Below are 25,871 nucleotides of genomic sequence, written 5' to 3' on the forward strand. Positions count from 1 at the left end.
GGTGTGGGAAACAGATATCATAATCCAAAAGGCGGAAATGTCATGCTTAAGGGAGTATGAGATTATGAACGGTGTCCAACAGGCAGACAGACTCCTTGAGCTTGTTGGAACTAAGTCGGTTTCCCGGGTCTGTTAACACTCCGACTGCCAACATTGTAATTCGGCGGTCAGAATGTAAACTTTCTATATCTGTCGGAAAGCCTTCCACCAGCGGTCAGAGGCCGAAATTAGGCCCCAGGTGTAAATCTCCACTCGGAAGGGGTGGCTGGCTAAAATGTATAGAGTGCAGGAGTAAATGTTAGTTAATATACATGTGTATATTTACTTTTTGGATTCAGACCAAAGGTTCTTGAACAATAGAAAGCATATATTTTCACAATTCACCGATGATCTGACAAAGTTGCATGCATGATAATATATAGAGTAACACTAAATTCCCCTGTGATAGCTAATTGTAGATGTGCAGCATGGGCATAAACCATCTTAATATTGTTCAACAAGCAAAGAATATTTTATAGAGGACATTTTTGATGCAGTGTCATGACCTCCAAAATTATGATTCCATTCAAGTCAGATTATGGTTCCGCAAAAGGCACTGGGTCCACAAAGTGTATCAGGCTGATGACAATCTGATAGACCAACTCATAATATGGCAGCAGTCATTCAGGCCATAAATGCTGCTTGTTCCTAATCAAAGCATGCCCATGTAGATTAAAATCACCTATCTAAGGCCATGGAGCTAACAAATGTTCTACCGTGTTACAGCCGTGTGTGATAGTACACAACATGCTATGGCCATTCTGGCCTATTTGTGTCATACTAACTAGAAGGCAACATGATTCAGTATGATTTCAAAACCTTAAATAAATGTAAGCAAACTTAATTTTTAAGTAATGATTATTTTATTCCTTTTTTCAATGGATCCAAGCACATGGTGGATACACCAAATTGAATTTGCCCTCTTCATGATTTTGTTAAGATTGTTTTAAGGTGTGCTACAAAACAGACTTCGCAGATGAAGCTACCAAGTGCTCATGGGTACTTTACAAAAATATGGGAAAGGCAAATGCCTTCAACCATTATCTTGTATCTAATGACACATACACTAGAAGGAAAGTTGTGTGAGGTTCATTGTTTGGCCAACCAATAACTCACTAAAACGCACACTACTTAGTTGTTTTACATTTTGCAAGAGTTGTTGTTTTTTATAGAATTGTGCACCTTGCAGCAATAAATCTTTGCCTCATTTCAGAACCAGTCACTCAAAACGGGTGTTGCAATGTATATAAATAGTGAGTAGTAATTCTGCCTTCTAATACAGCTGCTTTGCTTTATTAATTCAGATAATGGGAATACAAAAAGCTTGATATATAATATATCACAAAAGGCGAATATTCAATAACATTTAGCTACACAATATATTTTAACAAGGTAACAGCAAATACAGAATATAAAAACATACATAAAGAGAAGAAGGCCACAAAGACACAACTATTAAAGATACTTGCACTTACCAACCTCCACAACATTGGAACAGTTGGGATTTGTGTAGCCATCAGGACACTCACAAGAAAAGGATTCATCAGATAAACCAGTCAAGCAGATGCCCCCATTTTCACAAGGGTTTGGTTCACAAAGGTCACCTATGATTTGAAAGACATATGGGAGTAAGAAATTGTGTAGAAAACTTGGCACATTAAAAACCATATTATTTTTACATCACTTTAATCCACATAAATGGCTTTGAATTAAAATATTACATTATATTTGTGCAGTAATAGTAACTTGCTTATTTCTGACTACTTTCATCTAACAAAGGCAATAGAGGCAGATACAGGAATTTAGGTGTCTGCATGGGAAGAATGTAAATTAAGGGTCTGTTTAACAAATGTACAAATGTACTTAAGGGTATCAGAAGTACTATCATACAAGTACTGTTATGTACTTTTACACTCCTCTTTGAGTCCACCCAAAATGTTCAACGTATTAGTGAAAGTGGCAGATCATTTCAGTTTCTACTAACTGTGTATGTGTATGATAATTCCATAAACACTCCCAATTTTTTTGGTTTGGGGCGGATTCAGAAAGGCATGTAAGGGTATGAAAATTAGTTCTACTTTATGTACTTCACAATGCTATTTTGATTAGGCTCTTAATGTGCAAGGTACTTTGTTTGGATAGACTCTACATCAATATTATCCAATAGTCCTATAATATGGAGCTGTTTGACTCTATCATGGTTCTGTTCTTCTACACACAAACTAGAAACTGGAATGCTGAATTAAATGTTGGCCTAACGGCTAGGGCGCTCGACCTCGGACCTGGGGATCTGGGTTCGAGTCTCGGTAACGACGCCAAAACCTCCTGTGATTCTGGGCAAATCACTTAATCTCCCCGTGCCTAAAATGAATGCGTGTCCTCATGTAACGTAACTGGTGCTATGTAAAGCGCTCTGATACCTGATTCGGTTCGGGTCTAGTTCGCGCTATATAAAACTCTGGAAAAAAAAAAAAAAAGATAACGCATATTCATTCTAACATGAGGAATTGTAATGTTAATTTGCGGACAGCACAACACACAAAGGGCCCCATTACGATGCAGCCACCATAACAGTAAACAGGACCAACCATCAGTGGTGCGGCAGTCGCACACTGCATCTTTTACATTGTGGCGGGCGGTGCTCTAAGCAGCACCCACTGCAATGTAAAAGTAGCATGTTGTGCATTGACATGCACAACGTGATAGGACCAACCATCAGAGGTGCGTCAGTCGCATACTGCATATTTTAATTGTGGCAGGCGGTGCTGTAAGCAGCACCCACTGCAATGTAAAAGTTGCATGTTGTGCATTGACATGCACAACGTGTCAGGCACCGCGCAGTGCCTGCCACCTTATGCATGCCAATGAAGGGGGGTACCCAAGTGCACCCCACCTCCCAACACCCCGTGGGCCTTCAGCAGGTCCCCAAAGCCAAAGACCTCACGCCATGATAAGGTCACCGCTACCATATTATGGCCCGGGTCCGCAGGGTAGGCAATCGCAACGATTGCCTGACTGCGGAAAAGCGGCGGATGGTTAATGGCGGGTGGGCAGAGAAAGATGTTGGGTGGATCCCCACCACCGGTCGGGCAGGGGCGATCTGTCCGACATCATAATGACCCTCAAAGTGTCAAAGATAGTAGTCTTGCTTACTTGGACCAGATTGGATCAATGAAGGGTTCATTATATGTTATAGTAAGTCAAGCAACACAATTGGTAAATTGTTTACATTCCAGAAAGACAACCAAGTATATGGGGCTCTTTTCTTAGAATAATACTATTACAAACAAAGCAATATTATTTTCAAGGCATAAATGTTAACACTCAATTCTTTCTATGGTGTCTCTCTTCAGTTGCTAGAAACCACCAATGAATAACAACTCTCTCATTAAAATGTTTTACCATATCTTTTTCTTTGAGTTGATATTATTGCTCTATTTCTTCTTACTAGAAACATATTCAGCCCAAGAAATGATGGTTATGCCAAATATCCTTATTCCCAATGTGTCTCTTGTTTACCAGCACGTTCTATTTGGGCTGCTTTTTCTAATGGTAAAAATCTCAATTTGGTGAAACAGAATTCTCATTACATGGACTACTAAGATATGCTAAGTAGGTATTGAATAGTTTTCATAACTGTGATTTGTAATATTCCCTTCCCTTTCACCTTTATTACTGCAGTTGTAAATTAAAGTTCCATGTAAAGGCACAAAGCTCGGTGATGACTTTCGAATAGAGAGTGAAAATGGCAACTATGTCTTGAATAGCATACAATGGACAGTGTTCTGTCCTGAATGGTCCAACTCTCTGAAGATGCCAATATAAACCCACATCAAAAGCCTAGGATATTGGTGAGCTTTAACAGATGTAAGTGCATCTATTTCAGTGATCTATCTTTCACAAAAGAAAATATTTTCTGTGGTCTAGAAATAGTGAAAAACCACAGGACGGACAGATGGCTATTTATTTTTAATCAAATTTCCCTCAGGCTGCCCTAAGGGCCAACTGGAACACAATGCCAATAGTGCAATTGACAAGACCCTTCACCAGTCTGTCCTTTACCTCAGCTTGCAATGGAGGCTCAGATATAAACCAGGTACCATGTGCACTTAAGATAAACATTTTAATCAAGCTCAATCAGTGGCCCTCAAACTCATTCTTTTATTTCTGTTTATTTAAAAATCTGAAGAAAAAAACAATCTGTATTATATAACAGAGACAACTACAGTGATACAGTTTGTATAACGTCAGCCATTTCTTTCTTGTTTCAGAAACAGTTTCTGTACAATATTGGGCAAATGCAAATAAAAGCAAAACCAAAAAGTCCGTTGATTCAATTCAAAACAATACTGCAAAAGAGTAAAGGAACAATTGCAATAAGGGTTTAGGTAGGATTTATATTTAAGGGTAGCACATTTATTTACTAAATTCTTCCTAAAATAGCTCTTGTTGTGAAGGCAATGAAGGGAAAAATCACCGTTTATATGTGCTAATGCAGGTGTTGGCATTATAAACATACTGTTGTCAGATGTTTGATAGGTAAGTTAGCTCAGAATGTTTTCTTTACCCACATCTCTGGCTGGCAGTTATAAAGGAGTACAATTTAAAATTTGGAAAAGCAGCATGAACTTGCTCTTTACTATATGCTTTATATAACCTATACTTCCAAATATCTTTTTAGAACAAATGAAGCCTTGGTAGGCGGCCAGGGACCAGAGAAAGAACAATTTTAATATGTAACAATTTATTTTAAAATGTTCATAAATCCATTTTTATTAGAGACATTCCTTCATCCTCAGATCAACTTCCGAATTACTCTGGAGATTTAATTTGAAATGGAACTGCAGTCCAGATGCATACAAATAGGCCTGGTATAAAACATGCAGTTGGATGCGAGGCTGTATGCCTTTCTACGCTTTTCTACGCTAGTAAAAAACGTTTTTCTTTTATCATGGCATAGCTTACCATCCAATGCACAAATTTGTAGTGACGGCAGTTTTAGTATTGGTTGAAAAGATCAATTTATAAAAACTGCTATCACCATTAGGTAATAATATCTACTTTTTCCAAGAACGAGATGAGTGATGTGTTTCCATTTGACTACAATCACACCTCCCATTATTTAGAAACATATTATCACAGTCTGCGTGAGCAGTTCATCTGTCAGTGGAATCAGATGCGTGCATATCCGTTCAGACTATCTATGCATTCAAGAAAGGATTCCATACAAAGGAATAATCAATATGCTCCAGCCCCATTCCCTGTTAGAATATTGAGTATGGATTGGTGGAGGGACATGAAGGAAGGAACGCATGGCAATAACCCGGAGAAGAGAATGGGGACAGAACAAGACAATAAACCAGGCACTGTGACTGTGTTTATTGTCTACCCGAATCTCTCTTGGAGTGTGAATTATGGACTGAAAGATGAACAGAGGTGGAGGCTCCTGACTAGAAGCCAATGCACAAGCAGGGCAACAAAGATCCCAGGAAGGGCAGCTCTAGTGGTACCTCTAAATTTATTGACCTGAAAAAGGGACAGGAGGCAAAACTGGAAGGCATTGAATAGATGGTATGTTAAGACTACATAGTGAGTGGCCTCATGTGATAGGTGGTCTATAGGATTTCAAAATGTTTATAACACCATATAAGACATCTACTATTGCTGTACTCTAATTAAAGGCTTTACATATAACTTCCATACTAGCTCAATTTTGTCAGCATTTGCAGAATATTCTTAAGAACATCATTCTTTTTGTGTGATTACCCCCATTATTTTACTGACTCATATTGCTTGTTTTTAACTCCGCACACTAGTGTGTCACTGTCCAGTCCCCAATATATGTTATCTGACCCCTAAAATATAGTTCAAGTGGCTATTCACCGAATGGTATGTTTAACTTTCTAGTTAAAGCCGCAGCATATGTTGTCATAAAAAATACACTGATGGCATGGAAAGTTAAATGTTACCTGTGCACTACAACATTCTTTATCCCATCTAGTATACTGACAAAGGAAACATGTACTCAATCCTACCACTGCAGCCTGATTGTTGTAGCTTTCAAATCTTCAGTAACAATACCCCCTTTTGACAGAACAGTACCCTACCTTCAAATAATAAATAAGTCACCACTAAGTAGGCCTTGCAGTCCAGAAGGTAGGGATCCTAGTATTTAAGAGTTGTACATGCATGAATTTAGTGTTGGCATGCAACCACAGTGACTAGCACCTCTAGACCCTAAGCCCCCTCCCACCCAAAGCTATTTTCGCTGTAATAGCGTGTATCTGTACCTATTTGAAAGAATAACAGTTCAGATAAAGTAATAGCTTTACTGTCTTTGGTTTGGGATAAGCTAGAGAGACACTTCAACAACTGTTTTTAATCTTCAGTAAAAATTCAATCCACTGGTAAACTATGGATTTAAATAAATACATAGGAAAATCAACTTGTACAACTTTATTCTGTACCGCCTTAACCTCCAGTGGGCTATTAGCATTCACCTGCCAGCTGCTGGCCCCCATCACCTTAATAAGGTGTGAAAACTGCTCCCAGAATGGAAGCAATGGATTAGGCCTTTTGGAAGGAAGACCTAGGAATGAAGTATGCAATTTCTTTTGGTTCATGGAGGGTGGGGGAGGGCAGTTCAGGATCTTTATTAAAATGAAATGGACCAGAGTGAGACTTGACACTTCATAGTTAAGTATAAAAGGGGACCCAAGAAAAAGAAGTCTTTGCTACCTGGATTTATTGTAGGGAGCTTAGCACCAGCTCAGTGGGAGAGAGTGCTGGTCTCTGAACCCGTTTGTTTTAAATGGGGAGGAGGGGTCCACACATTTTCATAAACACACCTTTGAATGGAATATCATAAATCTCCAAGGACCCAAGGATGCTTCCATATTGGGTTTGCCTCAGAATAGTCCACTGTGGGATAGTATGCAGTAAATCAAACAGGATGTGCTGCAAAAGTGGTAAAGGTTGCCACTGGGAACTTTTTTCCTAATTGGTTGAGGGGTGTTTAGGACCAACCTCACCCATTTAATCCAGAAAAAGATGCACTCACCTAAAGCTCATCGGAACCCGAGACAGAACAGAAAAGGCTGGGCCTGCTGTCCGGGACCTGTGCGAAGTCTTGAGGGGTTGAACCTGTTCCTACTTATGCCTAGGAAGTAGAATTGAAGGGTCAGTTTGCTGGCCTCCTATGAGTAAGCAGCGAAATAGCAAGCTTTAAGAGGCATTTTACCTGGACTAACCAGTTGACAGGCAGCAACTGAACCTGGACTGTACTCATCCTATGGGGTCTGCTCTGATGAGTCCTAACTATCTCTAAGTGTTGTCCCTGAGGTCCTGGGAAGTGGAACCTTAGAAGAGATAAGGAGGAAATATTCCAAAAGTCTGAACTGTTCCAGAAAGTCTGAAATGTTGGAAGTCAGAAGAATTTCGGTCTTTCTAGACTTCTGAAGCTTCAGTGGAATCTCTCAGCAAAGGTGTCAAGTTTTAGAGGGCTTTGTCTGATAGAGATTCCAGGCTTGCCGCACTGAAGGATTTTTAGTAGGTCTGGGTGAAATTTAAATTGCACCAGCATATTTCATGTAATTTCGGGAAAATCATGTAACTCTTGTTATGTGAAATTCCTGAAATTACGTTACCTCCCGTAATTATTCCCCATTTAAAGTACAGATTTAAAGCAAATGTGTATTATCTCTTGGTAAACATTTACTGCGAATGAACAGTGACAACAGAGGTCAAGATGGTGTTAACGGTACTTTTATTTTTGCACTATTATTTTAAGGGGAAATGCATTCTTGCGGGAAAAGCTGACATGAGGACGCATTTCATGCTTAAATGTAGCATGAATTGGCAGAATTGTAATTTGCATAACTATGCATAATTCACTAAAATTACAAACATTTCATACAATCCTAATTTAAAACTCCAGAAAAGAGGCTAGGTCAAAAGGTAGAAATTTTAACCTGGAAAAGGTGCAAAAAGAAATACACCTTAAAAAGAGAACTTGGAATTTTCTCATCAAAACCAACAACTTCAGTGGGACCTCGTCCAATAGATATCTAATCTCGAGAGGACTTCTCCAGATACATCCTACAGCCTTGCCCTGCTGGAGGATTACAACTTCCATTTCAAAGACATGGGGGCTTATATACAAGAAACTGACGGGAATGCTTGCGAAATCCGTACGCTACCATGGATGCATCATATTTACAATATGGTGCATGATGGCGCTAGGATTGACAGATGTGTCAGAAATTTTGACGCACTGTTGGCGAGAAGTCACGCATTGCTGGAGTCATGTTGCAACCATGACACAACTCGATCATTGCATGAGGAGGCCTATTCCTAATACAATGCATCACTCCTTACATCTTCTCCAAGCAGGCATAGGGATTTGGCATAGTGGCGTGCAGGAAGTGGAGCAGTGAAATCTTGTGGATTTCACTGCATCACTTCTATGAGGCTTTCCCACCCTGCATACAATGTGGCCCAGGACCTTTCAAGTTGTCGCATATCCCTATATGCATCACGTTGTAAATGGGCTGCAACATTGCTCAGTATTTACGCCACTGCTGCATCACAAAAGTGTTGCAAGGGGCTTATAAATCTGCTGATTAGTTGGTAATATCTTTGTCCTGGATGACCGGCTTGGGATATCTGACCTATGCTTCAACGCTGTCAGTCTAAGATCATGCCCAGGTCCTTGTGAACCATGAACGATAACGTCCAATTGGGAATTTACTTTTTTTGCCCTAAACTATACCAATTAAAAAAGAGCATTCCAATGCACAAAAACATTTTACAAATTATAAATTCCATTGTTACAGCATACATTTTTAGAAACAACATGATAACATTCTTGAAAGTATTCCGAATTTGGAAATAATTTTGGAGAGTTGTTCTCATCTGAATGTTATACAAATATTTCTTCTTACCACCTGTGCAGTCTTGTCTCAGCATGAGATGACCTCTGCTTCATTTTAGATGGGCATTAGATGGTCACCCTGATCATTCTTGATCTCTGAGTGCTCACCTTATTCTTTGATATCGGTTGCATAAGATTGGTATGATATACCATGCAGTGGACTGCGGCTGCTCCTTCATGAATTATCAGGTTTAGGCTATTTCTATTCTACCATTTTGATCCACCTTCAAGACCCTCCATTGCATGATTCCTCAGGGCTCGCCTTAAGCCCATCTTTGTTCAACATTTTTTTGCCCCTATTACCTTCTTGATTAGGTCATATGTTGTCTCCTTCTTTACATGTTTATGCACAGAGGCAATGGTGATTCCCATGCCAGTAAGAAGCACTTAAAAAAAATTCAGATCAAAAGTTGTCACTTTGCTGCACTCCGTTGAACTCTAATGGAACTAAAAAACTAAGCATTGACATTTGAGTCCCCACAATATCTGCATGAAAGACTGTTTCCCCTCCATATTCGGCTGCCCTGCACAGCTGTTTTTTTTTTAAAGACCTATAGTCCTTGTCCACTCTAGAGGTCCAATGACCCATTAGGTGGGAGCAATTAGCCACTCTCGATTCCTCCCCATCGTCCGGGAGGAATCGAGAGTGGTACTGCTTAGGAGATCTCACGGGGAACCTCCCCGCATGCACGGGTGCGACTACGGAGTACCCCCCAACCCTCACCTCCCATGGGGCTAATTGCTCCAACCTAATGGGTCATTGGACCTCTAGAGTGGACAAGGACTATAGGTCATATCCACAGAGTGGCACTACCTATACAGTAGGGTAAGATTGGAGCCCCTTTTTCGGTCCTGATGAAAGCCATGTACCCCAGGGACATTATGGCTGAAACATGTTGACCTCTTGTTTATTGGTAAATTCACATGGCGGTGTGAATGATTGTCTTCTTATTCACCGCACCTCTGATTTTAAACCCCACATGGTTCCCTTACTAAATATAGTTTCATTGGGGAACTCTTGATGGCTTTTTAATTCACTATTCCCTTAGGGCCCCCATTCACTTTAGAAAGTGCATCCCTGTCATCAGGTGCATGCCCGTCCTCCACCAAACGGGGTTTCTGGAGGGCGAGGACTGGCAGATGATGAAGCATGACACCTTGTGGTGTGTGATGCCAGTCCATCACTTTTTGTGAGATGCCCTAAGTACTGCTTGGCATTCCACATTTACTTGGTTACCTTCTAGAAGTGGTCTATATTTGTGATATAAGATCTCAGAGCATGCCTGGGCATATAGTGCAGAAATAGATCAGATAGCCCTGTAGGTGCTTGGTGCATCGAGATTTTATGAGAGATGCACAGCACCTTAAACTGAATGTGTTCTTCAATAGGCAGCCAGTGTAGCCTACGCCTACACTTCGCTCACATGCCAAACTTCGAACTTCATCTTTATTTGCAGTATTTCACTAAAAATACAGTATGTGCCTATAGTGACTTCTTTTAGACTAAAGCCTACAGTACCACTCTCAACCACTAACTTTCCTTTCTCTGTATATATAGAGGAAAGTCTACAGTTACACTAAGGAGATTTCCTCTTTTCAACTGCTTGGAGATGAGGGACTACATTTAGGTATCGGCAACTAGATAGCCACACAAAGATTATGTAGAGATGAAACAATGCTGCCACTGCACTCACATACATGACCAGACAATAAATAAAGTTGTAAAGCAGCAGTTTCACTCACAGACAAGAGATGCCCTAATGCCCCAGTAGAAATTGTATAAAGTACAAATCCGCAAACTTTATTCAGAAGTGATAATTATCAAGGGGAGATGAAATAGATATATGGCTTGTTATTTTATTTCTCAAGAAGGTGAAGGGTAACAACTGTCACAAAGGGCAAAAATCGGAAATCAAAAGGACACAAGTAGCACTAGTAAATATAAATGAAATGTTCAATATGAAAATTACTCACCAAAGAACAAGTATATCTGCACTCCAGTGTTTCAGCTGCTGCCTTCATAAGCTCGTACAAGAGCATTTCCACAGTGACTGTTTTGAAGGCAGCGCAGCTTTTACAAAATGCATCAGTAGTGAGGAATCAAACTGGTATGTGGACTCAGATTAGTCCTGACATACCTTGAGATATGCAATGATCAGGTTTTCTTGTCATAGATATTAAATTCGGCGGGCGTGGCTTGCGCGCCGGCGATAGAGGACGTCTCTCCCGTGAGCTCCGTCTCGGACAGCCCGCGGATGCCGTGAGAAATCGTCAAACCGCCTTTCGGGCGGTTTTTCTTGCCGGATTTCTGTGTCGGAAAGTGGGGTCTCCATAATGCAGCACTTTCCCGACCGAAAAGAGCGCATTTTCAAGGACAATTTGCACTGGTAATTATCTCTTCACTTCATAATACGAACGGCCGCCATTTTGTATGCCGCCGGTTCGTATGTTTTGTCTGCGCTGTTCCTGCTCTATCACCCTTCGTTATGGCGCTAGCTTGGCACTGCTACCACTTATGATCCTACGATATTCATGAGTTGCTGTGGACTCTTTTCTCATTTTTGACGCTGATCCCGTCTTTCAATTTAAATGCGCAGTTTTTCTCTATGTGGTGAAACGACCGCCATTTTGTGCCTCTGGATGCCAAACTTTCTATTATTGCTCTGCTCAAGGAATGTGATGAATACCTCAGCGTTTACTTCAAGTTTCTTGTTCTTCTGACCTTTAATGACCATAGGTCTCCTCCACTGCCTTAATGCACTGTCTATGCTTACTTGTGAATGTTTTGGCGCTCTACTTCATTTAATCTGATATTCCATACTGCCATGACGGTCCGTCATAATGTCAAGCCTTTGATTTAGTGGATGCCTCTTGTTTGTCCTCGTGTGGCTGTTACTTCACCCACGCACTGACTAATAGTGTATCTCAGTTTCCTCTTTTTTGCCACGAGGTGTGCCCTATCACATTTGGGCGTCCACACTCTAATTCATATTCAACAGCATTACTGGGCATAGCTCCCCTTCGTCATCCGGCATCATGGCAAATGTCTCTACTTCACCGAAGTTATCGCAAACAGGAACAAAACCTAAAAGACCAAAAAATGACCCACCCTCCCCCATTAACTCTTCGACCAATCCTGTTTTGGACTCCATCCTTGAGGAGGTGCGTGGTCTCCAACCTTTTATGTCTGCTACCAACGCTAAGCTTCAGCAGATTGAGGAGCGCTGGGTGGTCATGGAAAATAAGGTTTTGAACTTAGAACAACGTGTCAGCGATGTCCAAGACCTTTCAACCCGGATTCCACTTTTGGAACAAGAAATCCACAAGCTCAAATTACACACCGAAGATTTGGAAAATAGAAATAGACGCAACAACCTACGCGTTTATGGTGTTCCGGAAAATTTGGAGGGGTCCGACATGGTCTCTTTTATTCGGAAACTTCTTCAGGAACTTTTGGAACTCTCCCCATCGACTCATCCTCTCAATATCCAGAGAGCGCATCGTCTTGGCCGCCTCAATTCCAACGCAACCAAACCACGTGGAATCATCATGTTATTCTTGGAGTTCACAGAACTCATGGCTGTTCTAAAAGCCGCCAGGGCCAAACGTCGTCTCCAGTGGTCTGGTCACAACATCTTCATTTCCCAAGACCTCTCTTCTGCTACCAATGCTAGACGTAAGGAATTTCTGAATCTTCGTCCCACGATGAGACAACTCAACATTCAGTATGGAATTCTTCATCCCTGTTTCTGCAAGATCACACACAATGGGCGTACCAAGTCTTATGATGATCCCCAGAAACTTCGAGACTATTTGATGAGTATCTCACCTTCCACCATGGAAACTGCCAGCTAATGCCTTTCCGTCTTTCAATGTTTTTCCTTTTCTAACATTACTGCTCCAATCTATATAATTTCTCTTCACTTACCTCCCCTTTCTATTTTGTTCTTGACTATCTTCTCACATCCTTGTGTTTATCCTTTCTCATATGTCCGTACCCGGGTTGCTCGTGGGGCATGTCCTCTCTCTGGTGAACCCGCGTCTCACATGTTTTGGTTACTGTTCTCTTCTCAGGTCAAGCCTTTGTGCCTTGACCTGTTTTCTAATTCTCTCTCCTTCTTTATGTACCTTCCCTCTTTCTTTCTCTTTTCTCTCTTTCCTCGCTTCCTTCTTCTCAGGCTACCTCTGCTGTTTTTTTTACTTCTTCGTTTCTTCTTTTCTTCCTACTTGATTTTTCTTTCCCTTCTTGAAATGAGCGCTCTCCTACTCCAATGTTTAACCGTTATTTTTTGTCTTCCCCTATGTAGTGATCTCCTTGCTGTTTGTTGCCTCCACTCCTCGCCCATTCTTCCCTCCTTCCGACATGTGTAATTTTGTCTCTTGGAATGTTCGTGGTCTTGGTCATCCTGTCAAGCGTCAGAAGGTATTGTCTCACTTAACCAAATTTCATTCACAGGTTGTCTTTCTCCAGGAAACTCATTGCTCGGACATTGATTCCCTTAAATTAAAGAGACAGTGGGTGGGTCAGGTTGTGTTTTCTCCTGCGGTCAACAAAAAAGGAGGGGTTGCTATATTATTTCACAAGGCTTTAAATGCACAAATTATCTCCTCTCAAAATGATGATGAAGGTCGTTGGGCAATGGCAAAGGTTGTTATTCACAACAAGACGATGGTCTTATTGAATATTTATGGCCCTGTTCGTCCAGACCCCAAATTTTGGAAAGACATTAAATTGCTTATTGCATCCATTGATTGTCCTAACTTCATCGTTGCTGGTGATTTTAACCAATGGTTGGACCCTTTTTCAGATCGCTTGTCTTCGAGTAAATTTCAACCTGATAAAACCCATAAGGCTTTTCAATCTGCCATTGCCTCTCGTCCTCTTTATGACTCGTGGAAAGTGTGTAATCCTGATTTACTAGAATATACTTTTTTTTCTAATGTCCACCATACACGTTCAAGGATTGATTATATTATGATTAGTAAGTCTCTCCTTCCCTCCCTTCAAAAATCTGTTATTGGCTCTATTTTTATTTCTGACCATGCACCGGTTTACACTACCCTAGATCTATCCATTAGTCCCTCCACTTTTAGTCGTTGGAAATTTAACTCTTTTCTTTTGTCTGATGCCACTTTTATGAAAAAATGTACTGAGTTTTTTAATGAATATTTTTCCTTAAATGACCCTGTTGATACTTCCATTCCTAACACTTGGGATGCTTTTAAGGCTTCTTTTCGTGCTTTTACGATTTCTTATGTTTCTGCCAAAAAGAAGCTTAACAAGCAAAAATATGAAAATCAACTTAAACATATTAAAACCCTTGAACATACATATTTCTCCTCCAAATCCCCATCTGCCCTTCAGGACCTGATTCATGCCAAAACAGCTCTCAACAAAATTATAACCAATGAAGCTTGTCATACCCTCCTTAAAATTAAATCTAAATACCATGGGGGTCAGAACAAAGCAGGTAGAATGTTGGCCAACTACTTGAAAATCAAATCTGAACGCAAAGCTGTCGGTCCAATTTTTAATGACTCACTCAACAAGATGGTCACCTCCGATGAAGATATTGCTGAAGTTTTTCACAATTACTATCAAGCCTTATATACAGATGATACTCACCCTTCTGATGCTAACTTAACAACTTTTTTTGAAGGCCTTCCCTCCCCCCCAGCCCTTCCTGTTGAATTTTCACATCTAGAACGTGAAATTACTATCCAAGAGATTACCTCAGCTATTCAATCCCTTAAGAAATCAAAAGCCCCTGGTCCTGATGGCCTACCGATTGAATTTTATTCCTCCTTTCATTCGTTTTTTGCTCCCAAACTCCTTCAATTATTTAATTCTTTTATTTTTGAAGCTAAGGCCTCTGGGTCCTTTTTGGATGCCCTCATTGTAATCATTCCAAAACCTGATAAGGATCATTCCCAATGTAAAAATTACCGCCCCATATCCTTAATTAATTATGACTGTAAAATTTTTGCTAAAATTCTTTCCTCTCGCCTTGATTCTATTATCCCTCGCTTAATCAACACAGACCAGGTGGGTTTTGTTAAGGGCAGACTCGCTGCAGATAATGCCCGTCTTTTTTCCAATGTCCTCTCTCACAGCAAAAATGTCAAAACCCCATTAGCAGCCCTTTCCCTTGATGCTGAAAAAGCTTTTGATCGTATTAATTGGCAGTACATGTTTCGAACCCTTACTTGGTTTGGTTTTGGTCCAAATTTTATAGCGTTAGTCAAACTCCTTTATTCCTCCCCTCGTGCCAGCATTTTTGTTAACAATCAATTTTCCAGATTCTTTTCTTTAACAAGAGGCACTAGACAAGGCTGTCCCCTTTCTCCTTTATTATTTATCTTATGCCTTGAACCCTTTTTACAACGTATTCGATCCAATCCCCATATCACTGGGTTAAAATTCTCCTCTATCGAAACTAAACTCTCAGCGTACGCTGATGATGTCCTCATCTACATGTCCAATCCCGAATCATCCCTCCCACCCTTTTTAGAAGAAGTCCAGTTATACTCCTCAATATCAGGTTATAAGCTCAATTTATCCAAAACAGAAGTGCTTCCCCTTAACTCTTTGTGTTTTCAATATATGTTTAATAATACTGATTTTGCATGGTGTCCTTCTAAAATTAAGTACCTCGGCATATGGTTTTCTTCCTCTCTAAAAGATACCCTTAAAATAACATTTGATTCGTTAATTAAGAAAATTCAATCCCTTCTGCAGATTTGGTCTCCCCTATTTCTTTCTTGGTGGGGTAGATTAGATACCATCAAAATGATGATTACCCCTCATGTTTTATATACAGTCTCTATGCTCCCCTTCAAAATCCCTAAATCCTACTTTTCTCATATCAATTCTATATGCACAAAATTTTTGTGGAACAATAAACATCCCCGCATTGGGTTACACAAGCTGGTTCGTCCTAAAAATGAAGGTGGTGTTCGTTTCCCTGATTTTGGCTCTTATCATTCTGCCTTTCTTATCAAGCAATCCTTCTCCTTGGCATATGATTTCCTTGATACTCCTGTTCCTAAATGGGTGCTCCTGGAACGCTCTTTTTTAAAAGATTTCTCCTTTCAGCATGTTCCCTTCATGTCAAATTGTACCTTTATATCCAAGTATCCTATTCTGAAATATTGCCAATCTACCTTGCAAAATATTTTTTCCTCTTCCCTTTCCCCTCCACAATGTTTTTTATCTTCTGTAGTTTGGTACAACAAATTTCTTAGATATAAAGGTAAATCATTCTACTTTAAACACTGGAAAGAAAAGGACATAATGTTTGTACATCAGTTTTTTCTTGATTCTACTCTTCTTTCTTTTGCAGATTTACAAAATAGGTTTAACCTACCCTCCTCTTTTCTTGCTGAATATTCTATTATAGTCTCTGCTATTCAAGCTCACTTATCCTCTTTATCTTCTGCCTCTGATTCTTTTTCCTCTTTCACTCCTGTCACTCCACTCTATCCTCTCTTCTCTACCCAACAACCTAAAGCTGCTCTTGTTTAATCCCTTTTACTATCTAATTGTTCTGTTCGAACTAAGTCTACAGTAGAGACTGCTTGGGAAACTGATCTTGATGTCTCTTTTGACACTGCATTATGGGATCGTTTATGGTCTAGACTCTTCAAAGTTTCTATTGCTGCACGCATTACCCAATCCTTACTTTTTATTTACCACAGAGTTGTTATTACCCCGGTTACTATACATAAATTTTCCCCAACCTCCTCTCCTTTATGTTGGTCCTGTTCCAAAGTTCCTGGTACTCTACAACACCAAATTTACCATTGTTCCCCAGTTTTATCTTTCTGGACTGATGTTTGGAATATATGTATGAAAATGTTATCTCTTTCTTCACAATTGTCTTTTATACACATATTTTTAGGTTCTTTATCTGATGATATTGATATTAATACACCCTCTTCTGCTAAGTTGTTAGACCTTTTTATTGCACTTGCATTTAAAGTTATTTTATCGTGTTGGAAAGATAATTCAAAACTCTCGGTCCACACATGGTGGAATTATATATGTGACGAACATAGAATTTCTATAGCCTCCTCTACCTCTATTCCTCTGAAAATTAAATCTGACTTATTATGGCTTCCCTTTACTTCCTATCTCTCCTCCAATCCTTCTCCCTTACCGCGTGCTCCTTGTCCCTCATGATCCCTTAATTATGCTTCCTTTTTCTCCTCTCCCTCTCCTCTTCTCTTTCTCTGTCTTCTGCTGTCCTCCTTTTCTTTTTTTTTTTTCCTTTCCATTCCTTTCCTTTCTTCTTTCTCCTTTCTATCTTTCACACCTTTCTTTTCTCTATATAAATTCTTATAAATTGATGTCTTTTAATTATTATTATACTCATATGTACTTTTTTCTGATTTTTCATGACATGTTTCTTGTATCACTTTTTAATGCTTAATAAAAATTTCTTAAACAAAAAAAAAAAATAGATATTAAATTCATCTCGATGCCATGCTTTAACGCCCAGACAAAATGTAAATTAGTCAGGAAACATTTCTGACATTGTACGTTATGTGAAATTTCTCAGATTTACGCATTGTGTGATTTTAATTTCTTTTGCCTGTGGTTTATATTAATTACGTTCATTGCAACAAACATTTTCTACTTGATTCAGTATCTCAGGTGACTTTTTTAGATGAGGTATGCCTTTTGATGAAAAATAGCACACAAGTTACTGGCTAACCACGCACTTTTTTGTTATCAACTGGTAACTCTAGAGCAGTTTTCCAAAGCCCAGTAGTTCTCTATTATAGTCAAGAGGGAAAATCCTCATGTCGAAGTATTAGCTCCGCTTGATTAAAAGCAATGGCTACAGTCTTAAGATTCTTATTAATCATTACGGAGTTGTGATTCCAAAGCATTATGCATAATATCAGCTTGCTGTTTGGCACACTTATTGCTTTTTACAGTCTTGTTGTTGGCACAGGAATATATAAATGACTCCAGTTGATCATCATGCAAGATGTCTTATGCCACAGCTATTATACCTTTAGCAGAACCTATGAGTGATTATTTTTATAATAGGCCTTCGCATTGGGGAACCTCGCTTTTGCTGCTGATTAATTGATTTCAGTTTTCATAAATAGTGGTTGTAAATTGGGAGCTCAGTGAAAAGCAATTGCTGGAGGTTTTGGAAAACCCTTTGGTAGTTATTCTTGCATAGGAAATGTTTGCATTACAAGAGATTATGTGCCATTTGGGGTTGTTAATTTTGTGTATTTGGTGAAACATAAAATCTCGCAGGTGTAGGTCTATGTCTCATGAATGGGTATTTCTGCAGGTACAATAATGAGATTTAAGCTCCTGCATTTCACAACATTCCTTTCCCCCAAATTCAAGTCTACTACAGTATATAATGCTAAAGTTTTACCAATTAGTATCCATTAGATCTCTCATGCACAGTTCAGTGGCCCTTTCATGTCAAACACTGCACCACATTTGTCTGCGGGATTTATAATGACATTTCCTATCTGTTGAAGATGGTGGTGGTGGAGAGCTTTTCTTCTTCTCAGGTAATATTATCATAAATCCATTTATGTGTTGATCCTTTGACAAGTTTGTTGATGGACCGAATGTAGGTTTTAAGAACATTGTTTCTACCTCCTCAAGGAGTACATGATTTGGCAAGGCAGACCTTCTTAAATGATCTGTTCTCCCTGCAGCATCCCACAACACTTACAAAACATAGTGATGATGCCCCTGCCCAGATTGGGGCATCACCATGGAGTAAAATCTATGTAAATTAGCAATGAAGGGCATTATGAGACACTTCTTGGCAGGTGTAGTGAATAGTAAATGAGTGGCTTGGACTGCTCATTTATTATCCTTTCCTATTAAGTTTTAAATTTTTTTTATGGTTGTCCTGGGCCCACCTGGGACACCCTCAATAAATTATATTTGTTGGGGCTGCAGGGGGAGCCCGGTGCCCCTCACAGTCAAGCCGGCTCCCTGCAAGCAGACCCATGCAGGAGCTGCCCACACTTTTGTTTTATATTTTATTTTTTAAGTGGGTGCCCCGGTCTCACCAATGATGTGTGAAATCGGCAAGGCATTCACATTTTAGAATCATATTGCAGACCGGCATTTTTCTACAGACAACTTTAGAAAATGTTGGGAACAGTGGGAGAGGCCCACAGCCTCCGCGACACTGTCGGCTCCCATGCCAACTCCCATCTTGAGTGCCTGTGGAAGCTGGTTTTGCTCCAGGCTGATCAAAAAGCTTTGGTTTCTTCTCCCACTGGGTGGGAGTAATTTTGTGTTTCCCTGCCCGTGAGAACATGGGCAAGGAGACGCTTTAGTGCTCCTATCTGGGTGGGAGCATTAAAGTATTCCCAGCCTGCACTCTCCAGGGCAGGTGAAAGTGTCCCTGGGGGATGGGGACCCATAGACAGCACCTGAGACGACCTCGGGTTGGGTCCTTGTCTCGGGAATAGGGGTCCCACACCCTTCCCTAGAGAACCACTCCACGCACTTTTTAACTCAGAGGTGGTGGTCATTGGGGCTGTGAGGACCCCGCTGGCCCTCGCAATCTATTTGCAATTGCCCCAGGACCTGGCCCACATGGGGGCTTAAAGAAAACGAAGTGCGGGAGCCTGCGCTTCATTCTTTTATAAAAAATTTCAGTAAGGTTCGCTGACCCTACTGGACTCCCGCTGAACTTTTGTTTTTTAAAAAGTTTTCTTTGACAAAGGAGCACCTAAGCAGGCTTAGGGGGTCAGGGTGTATCTACCCTGCCCCTTTTTCTTAATTTTTAGTGTTTTTCAACCCTTTTCCTTGGGACTCAGTACAACCGAGTCACAAGATGGCTATCAACACTTTCTGGTTGGAACTGTGGGCAGCCAATCAGATCGCAGGCTCGAGATCAGGAGGGTACACAGATCCTTCATGTTGAAATATTGGGACGCACTTTTTCTCAGACCCCGCTTGACGAATCAACCCGAAACTTTCAACACAACAGCTAAAGTGAGTTGGCCATTAGTTTTGAAAATGTCACAAAGATTCATCAAACGGCACCAAAGATATTAGCAAAAGAATAAATGCTCTTTGAATAGAAACAAGGTCCTTACTATAACTACCTCTTGACGACCAACAGTAGCCAAGGGGGCTCGAAACCCGTCATGGCGGCTGTGCGGGTAATTTGCACAATAAAGAAATAGCTCCTTGAAGTTTTGGGTCTGCCGTCGTCCTTACATTGTATAGGTTGTCGACTTTCTGATATATATATATATATATATATATATATATATATATATAAAAACGTTGATTACATTCAAAGTAACTGTTATTAAGACAAAATTTCAACAGCTGTAGAAGAAACACTTTAAGAAAAAATCCAAATATTTTCCGAGGGGGTCAAAAATGGACCCACACCCCGAAACAATGGGTCTACAAGGTGGATTTGTAGGGTGCATAAACACTCTTGCAAAAATTTGTTCAGAGTTGGAGATCCTACATAAGGGATACAAGTGATTTCTTAACTAAAATCTCGGAAATTCATGGTGAAGTGGATGAAGGTTGGATACACTGTACGATTGATGTAATATCCTTATATACTTCAATCCCACACTCTGCTGGGTTAGACTCAGCGGAATGGGCACTTTTGCAAATGGGGCATTTACCTACAGATAAAGTGTTTCTTCTACAGCTGTTGAAATGTTGTCTTAATAACAGTTACTTTGAATGGAATCAACGTTTTTATGCCCAAATGACTGGAACATCTATGGGCTTTGCAGGGGCCCCTGCATACGCGAACATTTTCATGGCGCAATTTGAGGCAGAACATCTATTCAACACTCCTATGTGGTCAAATGTCAAAATGTATTGTCGTTTCATAGATGAAATTTTTCTGATTTGGGAAGGCACTGAGGAATCATTACTTGACACTATTCGACATCTTAATCTAGTGAACCCCAGAATTCAATTTACCCACAAAATTGATCGTGAAACTATGGATTTTTTAGATGTGAGGATTCACAAACATCCTGCGGGTTTTACCACAGAACTATATACTAAACCTACGGATCAAAACAGTGCATAACATTATACCAGCTTTCATCCGAGGCAACTTGTGGAGAATTTACCCCTCTCCCAATTTATTCGTATCAAGAGGATTTGCTCACAAACATTTACATGTGAGGCCAACATTGAAAGGTATGCTCAAAGATACCAAGAGCGTGGATACCCAGAGCAAACGGTGGCACGAAATAGAGAGAGAGTTACACAAATGAGCAGACAGACATTGTTTCAACCTAGATCTAAGACTGATCAGGACAGAATGGTCTTTGTGTCCAAGTTCACTACAGCATCAACAAAAATCAAACGGATCATCAATCAGAGATGGGAACTTTTGTCCACAGAACAAGATTTTAATGGTATATTTACTCAACAACCAATGCATGCTTACAAAAGAGGATCTAATATCAGACAACTGTTGAAACGCACTAGAGTGGATGATCGGACAACTGATTATAAGGGTACAATACGGTATTTAAACTGCACAAATTGTAATAATGTAATTACTGGCAACACCTTTCCACATCCAACTACAGGAAAAACAATAAAATTGAGACATAACAGTGACTGCAACACCCAAAATGTAATTTATGGGATCAAGTGCCCATGCGGCAAAATGTATGTTGGTAAAACCGAACGGAAATTCAAAATCAGATTGAATGAGCACAAAAGCAGAATACGTAATCAATATTTGTCATCACCACTTGCAACTCATTGGAAAGAAATTGGTCACACTATCTCTCAATTACGTTGTTTCATCATAGAAAAAGTGACAACTCAAGCTGGGATTGACAACAGACAAAGACTCCTTCAACGAGAACTTTATTGGATTAAACAATTACAGACAATGCAACTGAAAGGGTTGAATGACAGATATGATCTATCATGTTACCTCTAACATCCTAATAAGCAGAGGGTTTTAGCACGCTGTCAGTCAGAGCATAGTACTCTTATAATAAGACTCCCCTTAGGAATATTCAATTTTAGAAAGTATGAGTATCCAGGGAGAACACGTAACATGAATATAATATGATGACTTGGGACTTAATGTACTTATAACACATATATCATGATGATTTATGATAATGCATTTTTTGAATCATGAGTACATTACTTTGAATAACCGTATGCTATTATGATTTGTGATGAACTTGAATATAATGTTGATGCAACATGAAAATAATATGATGGCCTGGGATTAATGTAGCTGAAACATGTACACATGATGATGATTTAGGATACTGTATAGTTGAATAATGAGCATAATTAATTAGGAAGAGCATTTTGCTACTATGATGTGAGATGAACGAGGCTTCTAATGTTGTAGGAAGCTATGAGTATATATGAGCAAGCAACAACACACGATGTAACCCAACTAACTTACACAACGCCCCACAGAGGATATGCGATACACGATACCCTTATTTTTAATATTTCCTTGGTTTCTACATTAGGTAGCTTTAACAATATCTTGCCGATTATCATCTTGTATTTGTATTCACAATTATCGTGATATACAACATTTTATCGGGTACTTTTTTCATTGAAGGAATATCATCATATAGGCAGCATGCGGATTATAAATACAGTATCGGTACATCATCCTTCATAGCTCTGTACTTTCTAAGATGGCGCACCATTATGCACAGGTTACAGAGAATTTTCTCGTCATAGTCCCTCCTCTACGTTACAATTTGATGTGGACATATAGAACAAGCAAATTATAAATACTTGATTTAAAAATATTGGCACATCATTCTTTACAGCTTTTTAAGATTGCACATCACTGCGCATAGGATACCGGGTGTTTTTCGTCTCAGTCCTTTCTCTACGTTACTATGTGATGTGGACATAACTAATATCAACAAACATCGTGGTTTCACATAGGGCATCATTTTTCATCAATATTCATGGTATTAGTACTGGTAACATACACTCTTGAGAAGTCAACCTGAGTTCAGTAACTCATATACTTTCCGAAATGGCGCATTTCCGCCAATGAGATTAGATGGCGTTTCTCGTTTGAGTCCCTTTCTTGTGTCAAAACATGACGCGAGCTTAGTCAAGATAAACATCGGATTCAGCGCGGGTTTTTAAAACTATCACACCGACGGTATCTTGTTTGAGCACTGAGTACAGAATATCGACAGCGGAGCAATAAGGTATTTTAGGTAGCTGGATCAGCACATGACTTATTAATATGGACCCGAGTTTTGAGACCGAATATGTTCCTAAATTTATCCGTTTTTAATCATAGGATACAGTAAACCACTCTGAAGGTATGTTCACTCGGCATGGGAGGACAGATTCTTATATTTAAATGAGACCACGTATCAGTCTCTAAACATTACATCATATGTTCATAGGTCGTGACAGCTCATTCAATTAAGGTAGGACTCTTTCATATATGAGATTAAAAGTACATATTCGTTTGACTGTGACTAACATCCGGGTTGGAACGGTTTTCCTTCTATAGGTTATCAAGCCCAAGAAAAGCGTAGGGTAAGCGAGCTACACACTGCTCTTTATGCAGTTATCGTGAGATCACTTTTTTTCACAACGTTCGTATACTATTGGCTTTGTGTTTTTTACTTTTTAGCCGATTGAACACTCACTACATTCAAAGGTATGAAATGACAAGGGTATACACATACTCCCGTGAGACATGTTTATCTAGATATACTTACAGTTTCCTGTTGTTTTCATTTTTCATTTCAGATCGTCCCCTGATGAAGGCACCATTTGGTGCCGAAATGCATTGGGCATGAGCAAATATATATGTGTAATGTCATGTATTATGAGTGGTAGAAAATTTATATAGAACATATTGTATTAAGACAAATTATGCGATAAACTGTGTGATTATGATTGTAACACAACTACAGAATGTTTTATGTAGTGATTAACCAAAAAAGAATCAGTATATGAGATTAAAATAACTGATTGACCGCTATATTTTGAGTTGAAATTGTTTAAACATTTAAGGTGTAGGATCACACCAAGTGCACTGTGCGCAACTAGATGAGATTATTTCTCACCTTAACTAGCATAAGAGAGTTCTACAACATCTACAGGCTATTAAAAATGGGGATGAATCATACCCTGTGGCTCGCCATTTTTCAGCAGTTCATGCTAAGAACTCGGATCTGTTGAAATAATATGTAGTTGACTGCATTCCACCCCTGAGGCGCGGTGGGGATAGAAATGCTAGATTAAGAATATTAGAAACAAAATACATTCTTGAGATGGACAAAAAGAGTCCGAATGGTTTGAACTCAACGGAAGATTTTTATACGTTTTTATAATCTATATCTGAGATTTATGGTGTGTTTTAAATCTGTATATATCTTCTCGAGTCCATCTACAATGAATAAGTCATTATGCCGCACACAAAAAGAATCATTTTTAAGTATTTTATACTTTCACTAATTTTCACTAGGTTATTTTTGGTTTTAGGGTGTGAACACACTGTTCTGATATACATTTTGCTTGTGGATGATTAGGAGTATGCCCACTTGGGCTATACTTATGAGTAATTACTCTTATGTTCCTGCATGGATTAGTGGCTAAACAAAATTGTTTAGCCACGGATGTGACTCAAGACTCCGAGTAGAATACACTCATTATTGATGCAGCCATAGAGGACTTTTTTAGCATAGATTTTTTTAATCATGCATGTATTTTAGAAATTTCCTTTTATCCGGTTGATTTTAGTAATGGGATGTTTTTATCAAGAATAATGAAAATAATTATTTATTGATGTTTCTTACTCGGCTTTGTAAATATTTATTGTCAATGTTTACTATGATTGCAACTTGCACATGAATTTGGCACGTTTTGCACTTTGTATGTACTGTATTTAACAGCCAGATTTGCACAGGAGGCTTTTACAAAATGTATAAGCCAATTTGTACTGTATTTTACAGTTAGAAATGCATTTACGCAGGAACTGAGTCTTTCATCCATATTCATTATGTTTGAAACTGCACTGTCACTTTAAATGGTGTTGATCTGCCCGTGTGATGTGTCACGTGATCAAGGTCCGAGAGGGACCGAAACGCGTCATGGCGGTGGTGTTGGGCGAGTAACTGAAAAATAAAGAAATATTTAGCACGATTTGGGTCTGCATCGTCTCATGGGATTCGATTCCTGTGTGCTAGAGGCGAAATCAGGAAATATATATATATATATATATATATATTACCTACTGGCGGTCGCCAGTAGGTATATATAGTTAGGATTTTTTCCCTATGGGATTTCTGAAAATTCTATGTCTAATAACTTTGGCGTTTGTGGACGGAATCGGCTGAAATTTTCAGGAAAATGGCACATTTTGTTTCTGAGCAGCCCCTGAAAATTTGGGGGGGGTTCGGCAAGGGGGGGCCGAGAAAAAAGGGGGGTCCCAAAACGCGTTTTTCCCATGTTAATTTCCATAGGGCGGTTGGCCTCACTTTTAGCCCGAACGGCTGAATGGATTTCCACGAAACTTGGCAAAATTGTAGGGACTGTTAGCCCGATGTGCCTTTGCTAGGTCTCAATATATGTGCTTCAGTGGATTTTGAGAAATTAACGTTTAAAACAAGATATATATCTGTAACAGCGCTCCGGGCTGCGCTCCGGTTCGCGTACTTTTCGCGTATCGGAACTTTGCGAAGCGAAGCTGATTGGCTCTCCGGTGTCTGTCAACATTCTAAACAGTCCGGAGCGGCCGCCATCTTGTCTCTCGGTAGGATCGAGAGACAAGAGGAGGCCAAAACAAAGGGGGAAATGAAGGAAAGGGGGCAAGGTAGACCCCTTCTGACCCCCTAGGATTGATGAGGGGGATATTATAGAGCCACGCGGGGCCCCAAAAAA

The 25,871-nt window shown here is 39.7% G+C and overlaps 1 protein-coding gene across 2 annotated transcripts in view; it reads right to left on the reverse strand.

The window, feature by feature from the left end:
- The window catches only part of EDIL3 (EGF like and discoidin domains 3), a 1,521,395-nt gene that overhangs the window by 1,088,849 nt on the left and 406,675 nt on the right, over positions 1-25,871 (reverse strand). Inside the window, exon 3 of one of the 2 annotated variants that reach the window (XM_086960856.1) lies at positions 1,515-1,643. The exons of the other annotated variant lie outside the window; for it this stretch is intronic. Coding sequence (XP_086816982.1) covers positions 1,515-1,643 — 129 coding nt within the window. The remainder of the gene's footprint in view (positions 1-1,514; positions 1,644-25,871) is intronic. 2 annotated transcript variants of the gene reach the window in all.

This window comes from Lissotriton vulgaris, chromosome 3_1, assembly GCF_964263255.1.
Source record: "Lissotriton vulgaris chromosome 3_1, aLisVul1.2, whole genome shotgun sequence".
Classification (NCBI taxonomy): Eukaryota; Metazoa; Chordata; class Amphibia; order Caudata; family Salamandridae; genus Lissotriton; species Lissotriton vulgaris.